The sequence below is a fragment of the Trifolium pratense genome, linkage group LG7, assembly GCF_020283565.1.
Source record: "Trifolium pratense cultivar HEN17-A07 linkage group LG7, ARS_RC_1.1, whole genome shotgun sequence".
NCBI classification, from domain to species: domain Eukaryota; kingdom Viridiplantae; phylum Streptophyta; class Magnoliopsida; order Fabales; family Fabaceae; genus Trifolium; species Trifolium pratense.
Window position 1 is genome coordinate 57,272,854 of NC_060065.1, and position 24,661 is coordinate 57,297,514.

Here is a 24,661-nt window from a genome sequence, read left to right on the forward strand (position 1 = left end):
TGATGGTGGAGGAGTATGTGACTTCCATCGTGTAGAGGAAAGTTTGTTGTTGGGAGGAGAGAGGAGAGAAGAAAGAGAGTGAAGAAGAAGAAGGGTATATTATAAGGTGTAGGAGGTGTATGATAAGATTTAATGGAAATGCAAAATCCAACCTCCCATCTTACTTTTTGAAACTTGTGCATGGTGCACAAATTTTACATTTTGTGCACCCTAAATGCCACCGTTCCAAGCAAGCACGTGCCATTTCATCAATTTTTCTCAAAGTTAGAACTCTGTCTTTCTCTCTCAGTCTCATAGTCAACTCATCTCTCTCTCTCTCTCTCTCTCTCTCTCTCTCTCTCTCTCTCTCTCATGCTGCATTCAACTAAGTGATGAACTCAATTTCAAGAATCAACCATAGATCTTCAAATCTAATGTAATGTAATGCTTTCTTTATGAGCTATGTACTTTTTACTACTTTGCATGTTCTTTTACTAATTACTTGCTTAAATTAAATGCTTTTCATATTTATTTAGCAATAAATTACAATTTTGAATCTTTATTATCTTTCTTGTGATGGCTAAAAGAAACAATCTTGAAACACTGATTAAACTGTTCTAAGAGTAACAAGAAAACAAATTTAGTTAATTTCCATGTTAAGAACAATACCCAAATGGATTAACTTGCAAAAGTTTGTTTTTTTTATTGAATTTAGTTATTGTTTGGTGGATTTTGATATAGAAATTAATCATTTTTTTTTATGTTTGTCTCACTTTACTTTCTTCTTCAATGTCAGAAAACTGTTGGAGATTGAAGCATTTTTTTGGTGAATTTGGGGGAAATTAATGTTTTTACTAAAAGGGGATAGAGATTTTTAGTGATATATGAATCATGATTGTTGAAGAAAGGAAAATAATGGAGGAAAGTAGCAACAATAGAGGTGAATTTCAAGCTAGTTTAGCTAAACTTTCTTCATTGAGGTCAGGTGGAAGTTTTAAATCAACATTATCGGGAAGAACAACTCCGCGAAGTAATTCTCCTTCGTTTCGGAGATTAAATACTAGTCGTACGCCGAGAAAAGATGGAAGGGGTTTTGGTGGTTCGGTGTTGTTTAGGAGCAATCGTGTGTTATTGTGGTTGCTTCTAATTACCCTATGGGCTTATCTTGGATTTTTTGTTCAGTCTAGGTGGGCACATAGTGATAAGAAAGAGGAATTTTCTGGCTTTGGAACCGGGCCAAGAAATACTGGCATAGATGCTGATCCGAGTCTTCGTCGTGATTTGATTGCTAGTGAGGACTCGTCATCTGTTAATAATGAGACAGTTAGAAATAAAGGGGGGATTGGTAGAACAATAAATGTAGCTTTGGCAAAGAAAGAAAATGATGAGGATGGTGTTTCCCCTCCAAAAGGTAAAGCAAGCTCGAAGAAGAAGAAGAAGAGCAGGCGATCTTCGAGAGGTAAAGCTCGTGGTAAGAAGAAACCAACAGTGGAAGTTAAGGACGATGATATAGAGGAGCCGGAACCGGAAATACCTCAAACAAATAGTACATATGGATTACTTGTTGGACCATTTGGCTCAACGGAAGATAGGATTTTGGAATGGAGTCCTCAGAAACGTTCCGGGACATGTAATAGGAAGGGGGACTTTGCACGTCTTGTTTGGTCCAGAAGATTTATCTTGATATTCCATGAGCTTTCTATGACCGGAGCTCCACTCTCAATGTTGGAATTGGCAACAGAACTTTTGAGCTGTGGTGCCACTGTTTCAGCTATTGCACTTAGCAAGAAGGGTGGTTTGATGTCAGAGCTTTCTAGAAGACGAATCAAGGTGCTCGAGGACAAAGCAGATCTCAGCTTCAAAACTGCAATGAAGGCCGATCTTGTAATTGCTGGTTCAGCTGTATGTGCTTCATGGATTGGTATGAACAGATTGGTTACATTTCATTTCATTATGTATGGTTGTGGTTTTTTTAGTGACAGAAAGTTAACTTTTAATAACTCAACAACTAAATGCTTTTCACTTAAATCTTTTCTTTCGCCCTTTACTTTTTGTAGCTTAGACCAAACAAATGCTTTTTTCAACCTAATGGTGCCAACATTGAAATTGATCTCGAGCTATCAATCAAAAAGATATGCTTGTTAGTTGTTGCTCATTGAAACCATAAAAGGAAAGGTTAAATAATTTAATTTGCTTAGTCTTACATAGAGGTATGCATATTACTTAGTTCATGGAACCTTCTACCATTATCTAGTTCTAAACCTTGGTGTATATCGGGGTAGATTCATAACTGTCGATTGTAATTATAATTATCATTCATTATTTCCTTTATTATTGGTATAGTTTCCGTAGATAGTTTAGTTGTCAGTGACTTTGCTTCTATTACCGAGGGAATTCAATTATGTCTCTTGTAGTTGTATAGGTCCATTGTAAAATAGCAATACAATAATATTCAGATTATTCAAGTATAATTTGTATTGTTCTTCTACATGTCTTAATAAAAAAAAACCTTTGTTTTCTTATATGTCTCCAGAAAAATATATTGAACGTTTTCCTGCTGGTGCGAGCCAAGTTGCTTGGTGGCTCATGGAAAACCGTAGAGAGTACTTCGACCGTTCAAAGGGTGTCTTGCACAGAGTAAAGATGTTGGTTTTTCTTTCTGAATCACAATCTAAACAATGGCAAAAATGGTGCGAAGAAGAAAACATAAAACTGCGATCACAACCTGAAATTGTTCCTTTGTCTGTTAATGATGAACTGGCATTTGTAGCCGGCATTTCTTCTACACTTAATACTCCGTCTTTTAGTACTGATAAAATGATTGAGAAAAGGCAGTTGTTGCGAGAATCGGTCCGAAAAGAAATGGGATTAACTGATAATGATATGCTTGTGATATCTCTGAGTAGCATCAACCCTGGAAAGGGCCAGCTTTTGCTTCTTGAATCAGCAAGCTCAGTAATAGAACAAGGACTGTTGCAAGATGATAAGAAAATGAAAAAATTATCAAATATAAAGGAAAACTTGTCTACTATGACTAGAAAACGTCGTATTAGAAAATTGTTACCATTGTTGAAGGATGGCAAAGTAGCAAGCAATTCTTTAAGCAGGTTACATAAATTTGGAAATAAATTCTATAACATATAGTTTTGTGATTTCTATTTTTTACTCGTTGCACTGATTATGCGAACTTTGACAACTACAGAAGGAAACAGTTGTTGGCTAATAACAAAGAAACAATGCAACAATCTCTCAAAATTCTCATTGGTTCTGTTGGATCTAAAAGTAACAAAGGGGATTATGTTAAAAGTCTTCTGAGTTTCTTAGAACAGCATCCAAACACTTCGAAATCCGTTTTGTGGACTCCATCCACAACACAGGTTGCCTCACTATACTCTGCTGCAGATGTTTATGCCATAAACTCTCAGGTAGGCCGCGTTTATATTATTTATAAAAAAGTAGGTAAAATGTTTATGCGTTCATAATTTCATATCGATACATGTAAGTATGCTTCATTATCATCTATTTATGAATATTGTTGGCACCTGACGACGTTAATATAGCTCGAAGCAAAGATATATATATTTTGGTGAAAAAAGCAAAGATATTTTAAATGACAAAATTGTTCAATCATCATGTTGGAAATATTATTATGTTGTGCTATCTGTTGAGAGCTTAAGATAGATGAAATATATTATTTTATTTTCTGATTTGCAATCTCTTCATCTTATATTGAAGCTTACATTGTCCCGTTTCTAGAATACCCTCTCATCTATATGATGAGTTTTTGTTACTTAAAGATGTTTGAATTCTCATCTAGTCTATTTAGTCTTCTTTATCAGTATCGAATAAGATTTACTGAGTAATCAATGAATTTGTGGAAATGGTAATGAATGGCATTTTTGGCTTAGTTTTCCATTGGAAAGTTAAAAACTATTGCATCATTTTACAACTTCAGATAATTGCTGAAACTACAAATTCCAGATGATACTTATTTTTAGAGCTATTAGTTTAATTACATAAATATCCTCCAATGTGGGAAGCTGTTGCTAACTAACAAAATGGTGAACAGGGACTTGGAGAGACATTTGGACGGGTGACTATAGAAGCAATGGCATTTGGTCTTCCGGTATGACTGCTAGTAGTTTGCTTTCCCCTCGTCTCTATCTCATGCAATTCATTACATATTTTAAGTGTCGGACTTTGGCCTTTTTTAGATAAACGGCTTATCATATAATTGCTTAAATAAATTAAAATAATCCAATCGAAACAAGCCCTTGATCCTTTTGATAATTGTTACCAAAGAAGCACACACATGTTTTTTATACCGGCCTAAAATTAAAAGAAAGACTAGGAAAAATGCTCCTAGATTATGATATTAAATTATGTTTTGATACTATCATAAATGTTTATGGATTAAACAAGTTATCAAAAACATTCCATCCTGAGTGTAGAAATGAATGAATGAATGAATGATAAGAGTTATGTTCCATTTAATCTAATCTTATGCATGGGAGCAGGTTCTTGGAACGGATGCTGGGGGAACGAAGGAGATAGTTGAGAACAATGTTACAGGTCTTCTTCATCCAATCGGACGTTCAGCAGGGAACGACGTCCTTGCGCAGAATCTTCTTTATTTGCTTAAAAACCAGTTGGCAAGAAAGCAAATGGGGATAGAAGGCAGGAAAAAAGTGGAGAGGATGTATTTAAAGCAACACATGTATAAGAAATTTGTTGATGTTATTGTTAGGTGCATGAGAAGCAAATAAGCCCTTGTAATAATACTCTCATTCTTTCTCTTTTTCTCATAGTTGTGCCAATTTATGACTAGCTAGTTCTCCTCTATTTTCTTTTATCAGAGGAAATGAATGTTATTATGCATTTCTTGAAAAGCAAGATTCATTATGGTTGGTTTGTGTACAACAAATCAATTAACTCAACATAGTACAATAGAATCAATAGTTTTTTTTCTTCCCTTAAAGCTTTTACTATAGTATTTACAAGTTATCATACTTCTCTATAACTCTTTCATATATAAGTCTTGAAAAGTGTTTTGAGTTTTTCAGTTTTGGGGACTAAAAAGGTGAAAGAGGTCAAAGTTGTTTTGCATTTCACATTTCTTTTTTTCTTTTTTTTTTTTTACGGAACAAGTACTCTTGTTAGTATTAATTTTATAACTGATTCCTTAACAAATACTGTTACTGTTATTTTTTTTTGTTGACCAAAAATAAAATAATACCAGATTTTTTGACAAAAATGTTCGAGATGGTTGAAGGCAAACCCGTCGGTGATATATAGTACCATTCATTACGAAGTCGGCAGAACTCAGCGCTGGCAGTTTCCGAATGATCCTTATAAAATCCCAGTATTCGGTTAGTCATTGATCGAAGATCTCACATTATGTTTTTTCTCTTATCATATTAAACCTCGTTGAATTCGTAAGTAAATAAATAAACTTCAATATCAGTAACAAAATATGTATGTATGTATCTGCAGATCCCGACAATATGACTCCTACCTATGGTCCTTCCTGTGGTGATGGTAAAATACTTCCGAAGCATGATCGCATGATCCACCTTATTGTTCCAACCAATTTTACATTGAAATTTTTTGGATTTTAGATTCCTATGTTTTGGATATGTTGAGTTCTTGAAGTGTAACATCATGTAACTTTCAACCATGGCATTTATTTACAAAAAAGTTGAATTTTTATTTTAAGATATATAAATTTACTTGTTTGGTAACATCGTGAAGATATAACTTCTCTAGCAAATGCAATTAGAGCAAGTTGCAGCTTATGGACAAGACAATGAATATGGTATACATATGTCCAGTGGCGGAACTAGAAAAAATATCGTGGGTGGGCCGAAAAATAGTCAATTTATTTTCAAATTGAATTTTTTGCTCTTCTATTTTCACATGTTATTATTTTGGTACCAACAAACTATATTTTTACTCTAAAAATTGTGATTTTTGGCTATAAAGGTAATTTATTGTCTCCAACATTGAATCTAAAGATGAAATATCAAATTTGAGACCAAAATTCACAATTTTTTCCTATTAAAATTCGCTAATTTTACAGCAAAAAAGTAATAAAAAAATATTGAGATAGGACTAAAATTGCAACAAATGTGAAAATATGGGACTTGAAAAATTTAATATTAATTAAACATATTTTTTATGTCATTTCATATTTATATACGCTAGTTCAACTGCTAATTTTATCTATTATTATAAATTCAATTAATTATGAACTAACATTTACACTAATACTTGAACTAATATGTGTACCGAATTACTTATAATCATCAATAATATACTCTAAATTAATATTTATATTAATATTTGTACATATATATACCGGGTGACTTAAAATTATTAATAATACATTTAAATTAATACCCTACATATAAAAAAAAAATTATTTTTTGGGGGTGGGGTGGGACGCGGCCCACCTCAGCCCACCCCTAGGTCCGCTGCTGCATATGTCTGTAATGTAACATATGATTTCAATCCATTATTCTTCACCTACTCCTAAATTAATGCAAACTTAAACATACGAGAAAAAACTATGCTACAACCTTAACTAAACATATATACGAAAATAAACCTTAATTAATGCAAACTTAAACATACGAAAAAAAACTTATTTACTATGTTTAGTGTTTGGTCAAAGAAATTATTTAGTGCCTGTATGAAATACTTCTCTATAACTCTTTTATAGTTTTAAAAAATTAACAAATAAAAAACATGTTTGATACACAAGTTTTCATGTAGTAATAAGTTTTGAAAAGTGTTTTGAGTTTTTCAGTTTTGGGGACTCAAAAGTGAAAGAGGTCAAAGTTGTTTTATTTTTCACATTTTAATTATAATTTTTATGACAAGGAATTTATGGCTTTGGAAAATGATAGTATAGTTGACTAGGTCTCTTGTTTCTTTACAAAAAATATATATATATATATATCGTTTCAATTAATTAGTACTTGATTACGTGATAATGTTTTAATAAATACTATTACTTTTTGTGCTTCCAAAAAATACTATTATTTTTTGAATAAAAAAAATGGTACTTTTTTTTAGGGAAAAAGTATGTCTCTGTGTGTTTCATTGTTCTTATCGACCACTACAAAAACATTTTTAAATGGTCATACTTACACGTGTGTTTAGAATAATTGTTAAGAAAGCAAAAGAATAAAGTTTTATATTAAAAATAATATTTTTTATAGATTTTTAAAAAGTTGATTAATTATAAAATTTCCAAAATACTATTATTATAACTGATTCCTTAACTTTAGTAAAAAAAACTGATTCGTTAACTAGGACTGTTACTAAATTAAATTGTTAGTATTAATTTTCCCTTGAAAATTATGACTAATATAGAATAATTTTTTTTTACAAAAATTTAAATAATACCAGATTCATGCATTTTAACACCTTGGATTCATTTAGTAAAAAAAACAAAAAAAAACCTTGGATTCATAATACCACCATCACTGACTATATATATACATGTTCCAATTGGAAGCACTTGAGGGATAGCATTGCATTAGTAGTTGTGATTATTTAACAATGTCATCTATTTTCAATTTAATAGATGGAATCAAGGCTCCAATTCTTATGGTGCTGATTCAGATTGCTTATGCTGTGAATACCATATTGTACAAATTAGTTGCAAATGAAGGAATGAGTTTGTGTGTATTAGTGGCTTATCGCTACCTCTTTGCATCAATTTTCATGGTTCCTCTTGCTTACTTTGTTGATAGGTATCACTTTTTTGATTCAATAACTATGTGTAACAATGTTCTTTTTTTCTTTTCTTTCATCATTTACTATTTAAGCCACTTTAATTAGGGTTTTATCTCTAGAGAGTAGGCGCTTCAAAATATTACCACAATTTAGTAGGCCTTTTGGGTTCGTTGTGGGACCAATCATCGAGTTGGCGGTATGCGCAATATGTTATTCTCAACTCATTATTATTTGATTAGTTGAAATTCAAATGAGTTTTACAAAATTATTATTCAAAAGCTACACTACCAACATGCTTTACTCAACACACATTTTCACTAACCGGTTGAAAATTAAATTAGTTACACAAAATTTAGATTAGTTGACATGAATTGATCGGTCGGGTCTATTTGAATTTCAACCGATTAGAATGTGCATTGACAAATGACAATATTGGGCTAGAAAGTGTGATGATATAATACTCATCATGCCTCAATTGCTTTTCAGGGTAAACAAAGAAGTAATCTAGAACATGTTTGACCCAAAGAGTATTTTCTGTTTTTTTTAATTATATACAAATATGTTATTTTTTTAATTCAATAAACACAATTGATGTTTGATTTATGCTTCCACAGGAAGAAAAAGCCAAAAATCACAGCACAAGTTCTTGTTCAAGCATTTCTTTGCGGATTATTTGGGTGAGTTGATTCAATATCATTTATTTGTTTTACTAATTAAGATTTTATGAATATAACAAATTTTTATCTTTTTGTCTCGGGTAGCTCAGTTGATACCTACAAAGTCATTATTTTAGAGATGAGAGTTCAAACTTCAAATTCTTCACACTTATAGTAATTAACATTTACGTATATAATTACATCATCAGGGCAAGCTTACAACAAAATTTGTACGCAGAAGCAGTGATATTGTCAGGTGTAACATACGCTACAGTCATGTTTAACCTTATTCCTGCTGTTACCTTCATCTTAGCAGTATGTTTTGGGTAAGGAATCAAGCCTTCATATATGATAGTATATAGTATATAGTATATAGTATATATCACACACATTGAAGATAAGGTTAATGCTATAGCAATTTAACATAAGGTTAATTTGAAGATACATGTTATAACCTATGAAGCACGGACACAGACACGGGCACCGGACACGATACGGACACTGACACGCCGACACCGACACGCCTAATCTAAGGAGTGTCGGCGCTTCCTAGGTTATAACTACTGTAAAATTTAACATGACATGATAAATAATAAGGCTACAATAACTACACATTGCTTACCATTAGTAGTATTTGATTTGAAAAAGAGGTCTCTTTATGTGTAAATATCTAATTTTTGGTTGATGTATATCTACATCTTTTGACACATTGGTGCTTCTTAGATAAGTCATAAGTCAATCATAATTGCATTTGCTTATGAAATTGTAGTTTTATAAGTTTAGTTTTGAACAATACTAACTCTCTCAAAGTGAATGATTATATAAGGCAAAAATGCACTCTATGGTCTTAAAATTTGAGTTTGTATAGTTAACAGAAGTGAAAGTGCATTATTTATAGAGGAAAACCCATATGATTTCATGCATCTTATTGTATATCGCATGTACTTGGAGGGCCGTCCCCGAGAATTTGAGTGCCTTGTGTAAGTTATAATTTGGGTGTTCCATTTTTATAAGTCATATAATTATAAATATATAATAATATAAAAGAAAAGTTATAGATTATATTCATATCGAAAAGTTCAGATCAAATAGATTCAATTGTTAGAATTTATCCGATAACTTTTAAATCTTCAAATAGATTTCACTATTAAGATGAGTCTAAGTTTATTTTAAAATTTAGTTATAATAATTATATAATTTATTTATTTTAACACACAAGGAAGCACGCACGCACGCACGGACACGCGATTGCACATACATACACAAAATAAAAATAAAAATTGGTGCCATTAAAATTTTGGTGCCCTATGCGATCGCTCCTCTCGAATACCTACCAAAATCCTCCTGTGCACTTGAACGGTTGAAACATGTAGTACACATAACAAAAAATATATCTACTTTTGCATGTTAATCACATAATTCGACAGTATCAGTTTATTTTGGTGTGTATTTTTAAAATATTTGTAAGTTATCATGAAAAAAGTTAAAAAGAAGACATAAATAAACATATACGGTGTTACATATGATATTTATATCATATTTTGATGTTCAAATAATGTAATTCTTTAATCAACTATCACACAATGATTTATTTTAATTTTTTGTATTAATTATATTTGGTTTTGTAATTTTCTTAGATTGGAAAGGTTGAAGATTGGAACATTAACAGGAAAGGCCAAAGTGATTGGCACTATAATGGGAATTAGTGGAGCCATGATTCTCACATTCTATAAGAGTATTGAAATTCACATATGGTCTACTCATGTGAATTTGTTGAAACATACACAACCACAAAATGTGTCTTCTCATAATATTTGGGGCTCTTTTCTTGCCTTAGGCACTTGTTTATCATTTTCAATATGGTTAATAATTCAGGTCACACCTAATTTTTATTTCATATAAACAAAAACAATAGATCTAATTTTAACTCATTTTCACTTGTACTAATCATATACTTTTATTTTATGTGTGATATTATTTAATTATAGGCTAAGATGGGTGAGAAATTTCCTTGGCATTACACAAGTGCAGCTTTGATGTCAGTGATGGCTTCCATTCAAGCAATTATATATGCTTTATGTATGGAAAGAGGTGACTGGAATCAATGGAAGATTGGCTGGGATATCAAACTTTTCACCGTTGTTTTTTCGGTATCAAATTACACTATGGTGTCAAATTAAATCTATTTTCAAAAGAACTAATTTTATCAAAAAAAAAAAAAAACAATTTCAATAACCATTTTAAAATTTCTTAAAATATTTTAAATCAAATTACAGACACTGTATTTTCAAGAATTAAAATTGGGATTGGCTAATGTATATTTTGTATTTGCAGGGGTTTGTGGCCTCAGGAATAGTTTGGGTTTCAATTGCATGGTGTGTGCGCATAAAAGGCCCACTTTATGCTTCTGTTTTCAACCCCCTCTTCCTTGTTCTAGTGGTCATTGGAGGGTCTCTCTTATTAGATGAAAAGCTCTATTTGGGAAGGTTCAAACATTTAACTAATATTATTAAATTGTTAGGTCTTATATATTAAACTAATTCTATTTTAAAATTTAATTATAATAATTATTTTATTTATTTATTTTAACACACAGATGCACGCACGAATGCATGCATGCACATACATACATACACTAAGTATACAAAAAATCTGGTGCCCCTAAAATTTTAATGTCATATGCGGTCGCTCTTCTCGAACACTATTCGGAACCTTCCTGTAACAATGGGATACATCAAATATGAATATCTTATGAATATTCATCAAATGAGTTCATTTTAATGTATCTAGTTTTTTTATAAGGCGGAGAACATCTAGTTATCAGAGGTTCCATAATTTTAAGTTTAACATTATGGTGTCAATTGATCATGTTACAATTAGAATTAAGGTTAAATAAAATTTTAAGCCTTTGAACTATAAAGTGTACTCCTCTTACGATCTCAAGTTTAAATTTCTTTGTGTCACTTTTTAAGTTAGGTCAGTCTATATAGAGCAAAACTATAACTTTAAAAGGACTCTCGTTGGTGGACAATAAAATTGGTGTTACTAAAATTAGTCAATCTTTAAATCATATATCGAGTCTGACAATTTTATATTTAAATTATGTTAATGTTTCATTTGGAAAGTTTCAAACTTTTTCTTTATCATTGTTATTTATCTAAAACTTTTTCTTCTAAATTACAGTGTAATAGGATCATTGATAATTGTGATCGGGCTATACTTTGTCTTGTGGGGTAAAGGTAGAGAATTGAAGAAAACTATAGAGCAAAAGCAAACAACGGACTTGGTGGAGGATCAACCATCGAAGATAATTACTACAAAGCTTGAAGATGATAAAAGTGTTGAAATTGTTGTAGCTGTTAGATAGTGAAACTCTATAGATCTTATCATATGTTGTCTAAGACTTACAATTTTCATTTCATTCTCATTTTCCCTCTCCTATCAACCCTTATGTATTAATAGATATTAAAATTTTGTTTATTTTTTTATCATAGATAGACACTATGACAATTTGAATACCATTCTTTTGTAAGCTTATGTCAAATTTGAGGATTTAATTTTTTGACACACCAGGACAAGTAGTTGAGACTTGAGACGGTAAAGGTTAGGATGAACTAGATTCCCCAAGAAAATGTTGATTTTGTGAGAAAAAGAAAAAAGGGAAATTCTATGGTACATTTGATAATTTTTAATGTATCGGTACATCAGGTTATTAAAATGATAGGTAAATGAATTTTTTTTAAAATAAATAATTTTTTCTATCATTAAAAACATTATAATAACCAAATATTATTTATCGAAATTGTCAAAAATATAAAATTTGATATTTTTTAAATTTTTATTCCTTATATTAGTCAATATTGTATTTTTTGATCAAAAATTTTAAAAAATTAGTGAATTGCTTATAAACAGTGAAATTGTGATTTTTCGTGTAATATTATTATCTCTAAAATACAATAATCAGCTTAATTCATAAAAATAATCATTAATTTATAAATTTAACGACTTAATGTATCGGTACATTCGAATTATTCCGATGTACCGTAGAAGCTCCTAAAGAAAAATAAAGAGTAAGATATTGAGATTGCAATATGGAAAGTGATGGAAGTCCAGCCCATGAGAGTAGAAAAATAAATAAAAAATAATCAAATATTTTTAAATTATATATAATTTAGTGTGTTTTGTCACATGCCTTTGTACAAAAACTTGAGATTCGTTAGTTAGGAAGAGACGAAATGTATATTGATAAATGGGTTCCGTTTAATTTGGACCAACAACTCTTTTTGTCCATCTTGGACCAATGCATTTGATTATCATGGATATAATATAAATTTATTTGGATGGCTGAGATTAAATGCTTGCTACCTTTTAGGATAAATTTGCAAAGACAGAGGTGCAGCATGTAAAACTACCATACATGATTCTTTCTTTCTTTCTTTTTTTGTTACCAGATTAGTGGACTGAACCTTAAGAAAGTGGACTGATGATCGATATTTTTTTCTTAAATCAAGAAAGCTAGTAAAAAGCTGGATTCTTCCAAATTGCTTCCACAAAGGAATGAAAAATAAAACTAGCAATCGATCGAACCAAAAAAATGACTATATGAATTATTATCGGTACAAGATTCCAATATTTGATATGTGGTAGTTGTGACTTGTGATGATGATCAAAACAAGAGATTCATAAGCATCGTTAAGAGATATTGTTCAAGAAAAAAACAAAGGAAGGGATATGGTCATCGGATTTTTCGGTAACAAATTAATTAAGGAGCAAATCACATAAAGGATATCATGTGAGTTTAGTAAGTGAATGATTTAAGACCTTTGGATTAACTTAAATGGATGGATTAGATTTGGTGTTCAAAATAAAGTTTGACACCTAGTGTCAATAGATCCTAACTATATATATATATATATATATATATATATATATATATATATATATATATATATATATATATATATATATATATATATTGATTAAATTTATATCTTTTATGAATATGTAGCAGTGTTGTTGTCCTGTATTTGTGTCGTCGTATCCGTGTTGTTTCGCCGCGTCCGTGCTTCATAGATTATTGGCGCGAACTTAATGACTTAAATAATTTTACTTACTTCCTCCGGACACAATTATAAGCAAAAAAAACCACTTTTTAGATTAATTGAAAAAATAATGTATCCGGTCTATATTATTTACTAGATACATTACTTTTTCAATGAACCTAAAAAGTGGTTTTTTGCTTATAATTGTGTCCGGAGCGACTAATTATTAAGTAAAAAATTACTTTCTTTTTTTAGTAAAAAAAATAGTTGAATTAGGATTAATCCATTTTTTTAGTAAAAAAATACTTGAATTAGGATCCGTCAATTCGTTGATTCTGTAATTATATAAAGTGAGTTCTTTGATTCTGATAATCGTAAGTGTGAAATACAATTCCTCGGTCCCCAATTCGTTTTTATTTATTACAATCTAACTTTTGGATTGGTAATGTTTAGAAAGAGTGTTAAAGTCAGTCAGAGTTAAGTAAAACTAGATTTACTCATGTCGGTTGGATAAACTACACACGTTCAAGGGTAATCTACGAAATAAAAAAGGCTAACTGTCCAAGGTCAAAATCGTACAAAATAAAATTGTATAATTGAAAAGTTTGGTCTCTTAAGTTTTTACTATTTGCATTAGTTACTCCTTTTCGTTAGTTTTTCAACTAACAACGTTTGAACTATACATGTGTCAAAGTATCAAAGTGTCAACGTGTCTGATCACACATACAAACTGTCTGTCCACATATACAAACCGTCTGCCACATGTGATAAAATTGACGGAAAGTACTAACTAATGCAAACAATGAAAACGTAAAAGACTAAATTGATATTTTTTAGATGTAAGGGGCCAAATCGAAACATAAAATAAACGTAAGGAACCAAATTTTTAGTTAAGGCAAAAATAAAAAAAATATGCGTAAGTATTATTTTTCTAGTTATACAAGCAAAAATTAAATAAACAAATATTTTAGAAAAGACCGAAATTAAATCTCCATTGAAAAATATAGAGTCTAATATTTTTTCCTGAATAAATAATAATAGTATTCCTCCCTCAAATAGAAAATAAAATAAAATGCAAAACTAAAGTTGACGAAGCAAAGATTGAGGTATCATAAATAAAACATGTTTGATGATTTTTGAGATTTCGATGAGGTTGAGATATCTGTCCTCTTCTTTCCCATAGACTCCTTTATTACTTCATCATCATAGTACATCTGTAGTGTACGACATCGCTCTGAGCAGAAACCATTGCTCCTGAAACGAACAAAAAATTAAAATAAATATTTCAACAAAAGGTGTGTTAAATATTTTGAGTAAAGCGTATTTGTCAACAAAAAAAAAAGTGTGAGCTCTAATTATTTTACAATATTACATTTTTAGCAAATGAATTATGAAACGCCACAAACCAAAATTAATCTTAAAAATTGGTCCCTAATAAAAATAAAAGTTCAATTGGATTTCTAATTATTTAAAAATATTTTACTTTATAAGTGAAGCACCAAAAATTCAAAACTAACTTATTACGTCTTGTGTTGTTCATTTGTTTTCACATCAACAACATAATATTTACTCGCATTCATAAATAAAATAAAGTAAATTGAATGGATACCATTGTAAAATAAGAATTGAACTTTTACCCTACATTGACTATATAATGTAATCACTAAATTTAAAAATAAAAAAAAACATTGACTAGAATTGGGTGACAGAGTTAATAATAATTAAATCAAAAGGTGCCTAGAAGGAATTGAGGAAAATAAGATGCATGATATTGCGAATTCAAATTTTGTTCAAACTAACAAGAATAAAGAATGGAAAGAACAAATCGTTGTAGTCTAGTTGGTCAGGATATTCGGCTCTCACCCGAAAAACACGGGTTCAAGCTCAGGAATAAAAAATTTTCAATAATAATATATTTGTCGTTAAAAAAAAAAGTGGAAACAAATAACGATTGCAATCAACTAATAAATCACTCAAATAATAATAATTCTAACTAAATAAAATTCAATAATTAACTCGTACCTGTACATGTAGATAGTTTTATCATCCATGTTTTTCTTACATACAAAACAAACCCTTAAATCATGCGAAGTCACATTCAAACTAAATTTCAATTCAAATTTACCACCCTTAAATCTTTGTTCACCACCATTTGATGTGTTCGTTGTTTCTTTTGTTGAACAAAGAGGTCTCTTCCCTGACATCTTCTATTTTTTCAAAACGAAAAATCTTGTTTTGTCTTGCCACTACTCAATTGTCTTACCCTTGAATTGTCTTGTCGTGTATATATATATATATATATATATTTATCTTGCCATATTTTGAAAGACAATATTGTGAGAAGATTGTGTTAAAAAATATTCAAATATATCCAATAATAGAAGTAATTTATTTTATAAAGAATCTGGCAAATCTTTTTCAAATATTATATTCAATCATAAAGGTATTAGGATTGTTTCGAAAAAAAAAAAACCAAAAGAATCCGGAGAAATATCCTTTCTAAAAAAAATATAATCAGATTATTTTTCTACCGCATTAAAGAGAGTAGAATCCAGACTAATTCTAACATGGACCTGTCTAACATATGGTCTATGATGGACAAGGAATAACAAGCTTTAGATTAATTTTTAATCCACCATAATATCGTGAGCCCTCCACACATGATTTTAACGGGTCCGGTTACTGTGCATAAGTCATACTTATGCACGGTGCATAAGTCTCCTTCGTACACCCCCTCCTTCGTCATACACCCCCCATTCCAAAACCCATCTCCAAACGGCCCAACTCCAGCCCTCTCCAAACTACACACATCTCATTAATTGCAACGGTTAAACGATTTTCATCATCATCAACATCATAACTGTCATCAACATCATAACTGTCATCACCGTCGACATCATCATCACCCTTGCCGGAAATCAAAACTCAACATCATCACCGTCGTCGTCGCCATTAACGCCTTCCATCTTCAACGTCGCCGCCGTTCATCATCAGTTCATCACATTTCACATCTTCACTGTCACCATCATTTGAACGAACCAAACACAAAATGGTGAAAAGAAAACAGGTTAGAGCTAGATTTTTACTTCGATTTTGGGAATTAGGTTTTATTTTGGTTTGATTATTTTCTAATTTCACAAGATTAAAACCATTGGATGTACTAAATGGTTTCCTAATTATATTTTGGGAATTAGGTTTCCTAATTTCCTAATTTTTTCTTGTATGTTTTTTGGACTGCCTTGCTGCAAAGCAGAAAGTAGGAACGTTTGACAGATTTTGGTAATATGAACAGTGTGGCTGTCTAGAAATTAGATGCAATTTGTAGAGAAAAAAAAATATGAAACTTGCATCCAAATTGGAACCGGCATGGATACGGGCTATCAATCTAATATGAGTTTTGAAACTTAGTAATTCCACAAGTGTTGGTACATTGATAGATTGGTTGATGAATTTTTAGTGTTGGATTTTGCAAGAGTGCATTTGGCTCCAGCCTGTTATGCTGAGATAGATTGTTCTCAGTATTGCTGAAATTAAGATTTACAGTCTTGTCGTTATATTATAGTTAGGATTTAATGCATGTGTGTTGACAGTGTAATGTGTAAAGATTTTTCACACTCTTAATCTAAGCTCGTTACTTTTCTTTATAAACCTTTATAGGTAGGAAAGGTTTTGGAAAGCATTGTGTCTGAAATGTATTAGTTAGTTGAGTTTGCATATGGTAGATGTACCTTGAAATTAGAAAGGTAAGAGTGGGAGCTGGCAAATTCAGTTGAGAGAATTGAGTTCAACATCTGCATATTCATGAGTCCAACATTATTTGACTTATGTACCTTGGTTCTTAGTAGTTTAGTACTTGTAAAAAGTAAAAATAAATTAAGTTGTGAAGCTGTTTGTTACTTACTCTTGTTCTTTTTGGTAGTAATAGCTCCTGCAACAAGTTTGCTTTTCATTTTCAGCATTACTTGTCCTGTTCTATGTATGTAAACAGAAACTATTTTCCAATGCAGATCACCTGCAATTACAACCAAATGAATTTTACTTGTTTTTTCAAACTATATTATGAGTCAGTTTTAATAACTTAAGTTGTAATTGATAATAACGATAATGATACCGTTGCGAGTCCGTTTGAGTAATTCACTGCCCTTAGCAAGTAGCTCTTGGATGCCGGAACCTGAAAAATTATCTCCATTCACAATTTCTCCACTGTCACTGGTGTTGTTGTTTATGTTATTAGCTTTTCCACATACTGTCATACCCCCCATTCCTTTCTCTAGTGGTGTTACTGCAGCAATATTCCATACTTCCTTTAGAGCTCTTGCTTTTAATGTTGCTGCTCCTCGAAGAGCTACATATCAAGGATCATATACATGTATTATATACATACATTTTTTTAAGTAATAGACTACGTTTGACTCTTGGGAAAGCTCTGTTTATTTTTGTCAAAAACACGCTGCCTCATTTGATTTTCCTCTATAATGGATTTCTTTTCATTTACTGGCACAGATTGATTGGCAACGAGCAGGAGAGCCTATTGATGAAACATTGATTAATAAGGCATTGACTTTCTACTTAGAGATCGAAGAAAGCACAAGAAAAGAAGAACCAAAACACTTTGCAGAAACAATGATTAAAGAAAATGCAGCATTCTATGCTATGTCGAGGCTTCAAATTTGATAGCAAATTTTGCTATCTTTCAATTGAAAGTATAAAATTGATTACTACTTTAGTTTCCCTTATACTATGATACTAGTGGAATATTGAAAGATTAAAAAGGATTGCTACTTTGTTTTTTTTTGTTACAATTGCTACTTTACTTGATTGTATATACTTGCTTGATAGTCTTCTATGAGAAACCAAAATACTTGTCTAATGGTTTTGTAATAGAACATTATTATTGTTAAATGATTTTATATAAAGATTATACACTGAAACCATTACTCTTGTTAAATGGTTTCAACATGTTATACACTGAAACCATTAGTCTTGTTAAATGGTTTCAGTGTTGTTAACCCATTAATATTGACTATGAGGGTAAAAAAAAAAAATTATTGATCATAAACATTCTCCTCCTCTCTCCTTTAATAATTTTCTTTCAAACAAAATACGAAATTCCCCATATCTTTCCTCTCATCTCTCAAAGTCACTCCCGTTTTTTTCATCTTAAGTCTTAACTATAAAAAAGCCTAAATCTTTTTACCTTTCACACCAAAAGATAATTCATAAAGAACTAGACAAGTAAAAGAAACATGACACTAATTCTCGCAATTCTTGACTTGAAAAATTATACACTGCTTAGTCCATATCAATAGTAGTAGTTACTAGTATATTTATAATCCATTGACTAATGTTATACACTGAAACCATTAGTCTTGTTAAATGGTTTCAATATGTTATACACCGAAACCATTAGTCTTGTTAAATGGTTTCAGTGTTGTGAACCCATTAATATTGACTATGTGGGTAAAATAGATTTTTCAAATCCTTAATATTGGCATTTATAAGTGAATGTAATAGAACATTATTATTGTTAAATGATTTTAAATAAAGATTATACACTGAAACCATTACTATTGTTAAATGGTTTCAACATGTTATACACTGAAACCATTAGTCTTGTTAAATGGTTTCAGTGTTGTTAACCCATTAATATTGACTATGAGGGTAACAAAAAAAAATATTGATTACAAACATTCTCCTCCTCCCTCCTTTAATAATTTTCTTTCAAACAAAATACGAAATTCCCCTATATCTTTCCTCTCATCTCTCAAAGTCACTCCCGTTTTTTTCATCTTAAGTCTTAACTATAAAAAAGCCTAAATCTTTTTACCTTTCACACCAAAAGATAATTCATAAAGAACTAGACAAGTAAAAGAAACATGACACAAATTCTCGCAATTCTTGACTTGAAAAATTATACACTGCTTAGTCCATATCAATAGTAGTAGTTACTAGTATATTTATAATTCATTGACTAATGTTATACACTGAAACCATTAGTTTTGTTAAAAGGTTTCAATATGTTATACACTGAAACCATTAGTCTTGTTAAATGGTTTCAGTTTTGTTAACCCATTAATATTGACTATGAGGGTAAAATAGATTTTTAAAATCCATTAATATTGACTATGAAGGTAAAATCATTAATAAGTGAATGTAGTATAACATTATTATTGTTAAATGACTTTGAATAAAAATTGTACACTAAAACCATTACTCTTGTAAAATGGTTTCAACATGTTATACACTGAAACCATTAGTCTTGTTAAATGGTTTCAGTGTTGTGAACCCATTAATATTGACTATGAGAGTAAAATAGATTTTTTAAATCCTGAATATTCAAACCATTATTCACAACTTATAGTACACACTTATTCACAAATGCATTTCCATTTTCGCCTTAAACTATAGAACAAATGTGATCAATAACCAAGCACTACCATCACCCCTATCTTATTGAACCAGTATGATCTATACAGTTTGACTTGAGCTGAAGAAGAAAAACCAAGACTCTTCAAAGATATCATAAGTAGTAGTCTGCAAAAAGTTCAGTAAGTGGGTCTTTTTTTTCAATACATCAGCACCATTCAGATGCTTCAGTCGAATGAATATCACCAATTTCAGATGAAGTGGACGTTAAATCCATTTAAAACACAATTGAACCAAAACCTATACAAAAACACAATCGAATCAATAAAAATCAAAATCAAGAACACATTCACTATATAAAAGCCTAAAAAAAGAGAAATATAACATTGAAACCATAAGTATGGTTTTATGGTTTCAGTAAGTAATACACTGAAACCATTTACCAATATTAATGGTTTCAATCTGTTGCTGACCTACTTGACTTGGACAATAAACAGTAAATACTTCATAAGCAACTTTCCAGTCTATATATAGTAAAACAAAAAAACATTAAGGATAATGAGCAAATGATTTCTTTCCTTTTGATTGAAGTAAATAAACTAAATTTTACATTGAGCCAATTTCCAAAGGCAAAGGCAAGATTGAACTTTAAATTGAGTGGCTGAAATGAGGTGATAGAGTTTATTTGTGTGAGCCTTATATATAATTTGAACCACCTTGATTACCATTTGGTTTTTCTGCTTGAGATTTAAAACTAACATAGTAAAATTTTGATAGAAGAGACAGAAGAACTACATAGTCATTCAATAAACAAATTATCTTGAAGAGCTACTAGGCAGGATATCTGATACAATTAAGAAAGTATGTCTGTTGCATTATTGAAGCAAGGATCTGGCACAGTTTTTGTAAATATTTTCAGAATCTTTTTCAGCAAAAAACTGGTTATGTAAAACTAGTTATATAAGACATCTGTATAATGGTGGCAGGGACCTGTGTTTGATTCCTTAGGTTTTTATTTATTTTTGGGATCGGGAATTGCAACGATAGATCAATATTCTCAATTCTCATGTGATGGGGGTCGAGACATCCAAAGTATAAGAAATTATATAAGAATCTTGTTGACTTGTATGAACACAGTATGCAATTGTGAATCCTCTAGTAATATTTTCTATTTGGCATTTAAAGGATATGGTCAAAGAATGTTTTCCAAGCTTACAGAACTATTTTCATTGTTGTTACTTTGGTGATCTTTTGTTGCTGTGATGCACATGTTATAGTTTATGGCTGGGATTTAATGGAACTTAATAATTCACATTCTTCCTACTTTTTCCTAGTATTGATTCAGATCATTTTTGAATCATTAGATATGAATGCACCTTCAATAGATATATAAGGATATTGCTTATATACACATGCTACAACACAAGGGGCTTCTTTTGAATTACTGCTGGTCAATTCATAATTTTGTGTCAAGATTTCAGATTTCACAAACATGCTACAACACATTAACACTCCTACACATGATATGAATTTTATGGAAAATAAGTGAGCTCTTACATGTGTCTTTCCAGATTCAAACAGTGAGTATTTCTACTTCCAAGTTCAGTTAATTGTCCTTCACGTAACCCACCTCCAATTAATGCATCAATCCTAAATTAAACAAATTCAAACACTATCAAGTTTCACTTTGAAGTTTCAAGTTTCAGGCCACACTTATTAAAAATCAAATATAACATTATCAAGAACTCAATAATATAAACTGCAAAAGTTTCAAACACCACAAGACAAAATAAAGCACTATTCAAATTGTGGAAAATCACTCTCAAGTCATAAGGTTTTTCCTAATTAAGCACGTAGCTAGCTTATCATGTACCACATTTTCTTATTGGTGAAGGTTTACACATCTTTAGCTTATCAGAATACCAAAATTTTCAATGTGGAACTGAATTTGGGAACTCGCATAAGATTCTGAAAAGTTTTGCATCATCAAATTACAGTATAATACACAAAATCAATGAAATCAATGTTAATTATTTCAACAAACAGCAGATTGAATTAGGTTAATTATGAATCCTGATAATTGATTAATCTATATAAATTGAATTTGCAAGTAAGAAAACCGAAGAAACGAAGAATTGCGGTTTGGAAAAAGGAGGAATCTAGTACCATTTGATTACGGCGAGATTACAGCGAACGACGGCGAATGACGGCGAGATTACGGCGAGATTACGAAGGGAGAAGACGACGGCGAGACGGCGAGACGGCGAGATTCAGAGAGAATCGCGATGGTAAGACCTTGAGAGAGCTTGAGACTGTGATCCTGTGTGACTCAGGGTCAGATGTGAGACCTTCAGATCCATACACGTGTCATAAAAAAATCACCATCGGATGGCTGTCACCAGCTTATGCACTGTGCATAAAAATATCCTTATGGATATTAACTTTTGCCGATTTTAACTTATAACTCAATTTTTATTTTATTTTATTACTAACTCAACTCTCTCTTCCCCATCGCTCATCTCTCTCCAGACTCAGTTTTCTCTCTCTTAGATGTGCATCATCCTCAACATTAGCAAACTATAGTTTTATCCATAGTTTTCATTAGCAATCTTCCAGTTTATCCAGTTTTTCCATCTATTTCCATGCGTTGCCTCATCGGTACCAATCCAGATTGTCTTGCTTCATCGACCATTTTCTTGTCGCCGACGATTTCGATTTTGAGATTTGGATCTATGTGTTTCTAGTCATATCTTTCTCCTTTCTGATTATCACTTCGATCATTCTGTTTGACGCACATTTTCTTTTTCTTTTTTTTTAAATCCATAGTTCAATTTCGTGTTCTTCGTCTTGATATGAAACAACCCAGATCTGGATTTGGGAAGAAGATTTATGTTTTCTAATACAATAAATGAATTTTTTTTTTTACAAATTTTTGGTTACACGAATGATTTTTTTTTTTTACAAATTTTTAAAATTATGATAATTAAAAAATAAAAATTATGATAATTAAACTCAAGGTGGATTAAAAATACCACGTGGAAACAAAATAAATAGAGAAATAAATAAAATTTAAATATTTTTTATTAGGGTATCATAGCGAGTTTCATAGACTAACGATTCGTACGTTATTTATTTTTATCTTTGAAGTTTCATGACGTGCCATAGAGAATATCAAAATCGATGATATTATACCTTATTTAAGGTATTGTATCATCGATTTAATATTACCTTTTTAATTAAGACAAAGTTAAAAACATTAATATAGAAGGGACTACCCGTTATTAATGTATGATACCTAAAGTATTATCACCATTTGAACAAAATATGTATGAGTTGTATAAATTTACGTGACATTGTAAGGATCACTTATTAGTAATGTATGATACCCAAATTAGTATTACCATCGGAGATGCCCTTAGATTGATCTCCAAAAGTTCTAAATTAATTTTACTTTTTTTTTTCACCGTCAGTATCCGACTCACTAAACCGTCTAATTTGGTTAGGTGGATCAGTTCTGCCATTAAGTGGTTTCATCATCATCTAGATCGTTGTTGCGAGGATTAAACTGTGGTATTTCATACCAAGTCTAGCGTCAATCACCACTAGACCAACTAATGATTGATCATTTTTCTTTAGATAAATTCTAAACTAATTTAAGCCACTAGATTTGGTCTAGTGGTGAGGGGTTTAGGTAGTCCTGTGTTCGATTCTCAGCTCATTGTAAAAGAATTTTGGACTAACAAACAAATGAGAAAAAGAATTTTGATCACCGGACTGCGGATGTATAAAAAGACCGTAATAACAGTCTTACTGGAAAGCTAGTTTTAATGAAAGGTTCGAGAAGTTTGACTAAAACTATCAATTTTGACTGAAGATTTTGAATTTTTTATTTTTTCAATCCGACCGTTCAATATCACCTAATTTGACTAACAAACAAATGAGAATTTTTTTTTTGACCATCGGACTTCGGATGTATAGACAGATCGTATTAACATTCTCGCTGGAAAAACTAGTTTTAATGAAAGGTCAAGAAGTTTGATTAAAACTACCGATTTTGACTGAAGATTTCGAATTTTATCAATCCGGCAATTCAATATCACCTAATTGGACTAACAAAAAAATGGGAAAAAGAATTTTAACAATCGAACATCAAATGTATAGACATATCGTAATTTTATAGTATAATTTAGTGCCTTTAATCACTTTTGATCAGATTTTACTTATTTAGCATTCGAATTTTGAATATTAGACTTTTTTTTTTTATAAGAACAAGAGGTGTAGTACCAAAAGTCACTGTAGAGGTCTCCTGCCTTAGGAATTAGGATAACATTGACATCAACTCATGTTTTATTACTTAAGTCTAAGTCAAGTGTCTTGAAGGAAAATGACAAAATGGATAAAAAATCATCATACTATTGTGAAGATATACAATATTCAACGACAATAACATGATCAAATCCCTCCTCAATTTTATCTCTACGAGTCTATGTTAACTCTATCTAGAAAGTAGAAAGCAATTAGTGTTAAATAATTATTGCCTTCAAATTTATTTTACTTTTTATTTTGCCAAACAATTATTGCCATAAAAATAATATATGTACAGTGTGTTGATATATAAATAGTACTTGCATGCCCAAGTAGATTGCCTAGAATTTTGGTTGGACAGAACTTAAAAAATGGGCTTATAAAGTGAGTTATTTAACATATTTTTAATGTGTTTTTATCCAAATGAGAAACTCTTAAACATATACTGTTGGATTCAATGCGTAAATATAAATGATAAATGAACTAATAACATCTGACTCAATAGATAAATTCTTATATCATCTTAAAATATTTGTTAGGTCTAATAACTCAACCTAATAAAATTATTTG

At 30.8% G+C, this 24,661-nt stretch overlaps 2 protein-coding genes and 2 long non-coding RNA genes across 7 annotated transcripts; 3 read left to right on the forward strand and 1 right to left on the reverse strand.

Moving 5' to 3' along the window:
• The first annotated feature begins 222 nt into the window (after positions 1 to 222).
• LOC123897164 lies at positions 223 to 4,957 on the forward strand. 2 transcript variants are annotated; one of them, XM_045947688.1, is made up of 6 exons: positions 223 to 415; positions 776 to 1,900; positions 2,513 to 3,086; positions 3,182 to 3,404; positions 4,049 to 4,105; positions 4,497 to 4,957. In XM_045947688.1, the coding sequence occupies exons 2-6, from the start codon at positions 871 to 873 to the stop codon at positions 4,743 to 4,745; spliced, it is 2,133 nt and encodes a 710-aa protein (XP_045803644.1). In that variant the 5' UTR covers positions 223 to 415; positions 776 to 870; the 3' UTR covers positions 4,746 to 4,957. The 2 variants fall into 2 exon arrangements, with proteins under 2 accessions (XP_045803644.1, XP_045803645.1); XM_045947689.1 differs by having other exon boundaries at positions 249 to 420.
• Positions 4,958 to 7,545: 2,588 nt separating this feature from the next.
• Positions 7,546 to 11,745, forward strand: LOC123896693 (WAT1-related protein At1g25270-like). The gene is made up of 7 exons (XM_045947052.1): positions 7,546 to 7,739; positions 8,337 to 8,399; positions 8,588 to 8,704; positions 10,016 to 10,253; positions 10,367 to 10,528; positions 10,713 to 10,864; positions 11,562 to 11,745. The coding sequence occupies exons 1-7, from the start codon at positions 7,546 to 7,548 to the stop codon at positions 11,743 to 11,745; spliced, it is 1,110 nt and encodes a 369-aa protein (XP_045803008.1).
• A 4,350-nt stretch (positions 11,746 to 16,095) lies between these two features.
• LOC123897165 lies at positions 16,096 to 18,352 on the forward strand. Its single transcript, XR_006804842.1, has 2 exons — positions 16,096 to 16,487; positions 17,924 to 18,352. It is a non-coding gene; the product is annotated as an uncharacterized LOC123897165 (long non-coding RNA).
• Positions 18,353 to 19,908: 1,556 nt separating this feature from the next.
• LOC123897166 lies at positions 19,909 to 22,234 on the reverse strand. 3 transcript variants are annotated; one of them, XR_006804844.1, is made up of 3 exons: positions 21,953 to 22,234; positions 21,344 to 21,436; positions 19,909 to 20,086 (listed from the first exon to the last, which is right to left on the reverse strand). It is a non-coding gene; the product is annotated as an uncharacterized LOC123897166 (long non-coding RNA). The 3 variants fall into 3 exon arrangements; XR_006804845.1 differs by having other exon boundaries at positions 20,260 to 21,436; XR_006804843.1 differs by having other exon boundaries at positions 19,909 to 21,436.
• Between the last annotated feature and the right edge of the window lie 2,427 nt (positions 22,235 to 24,661).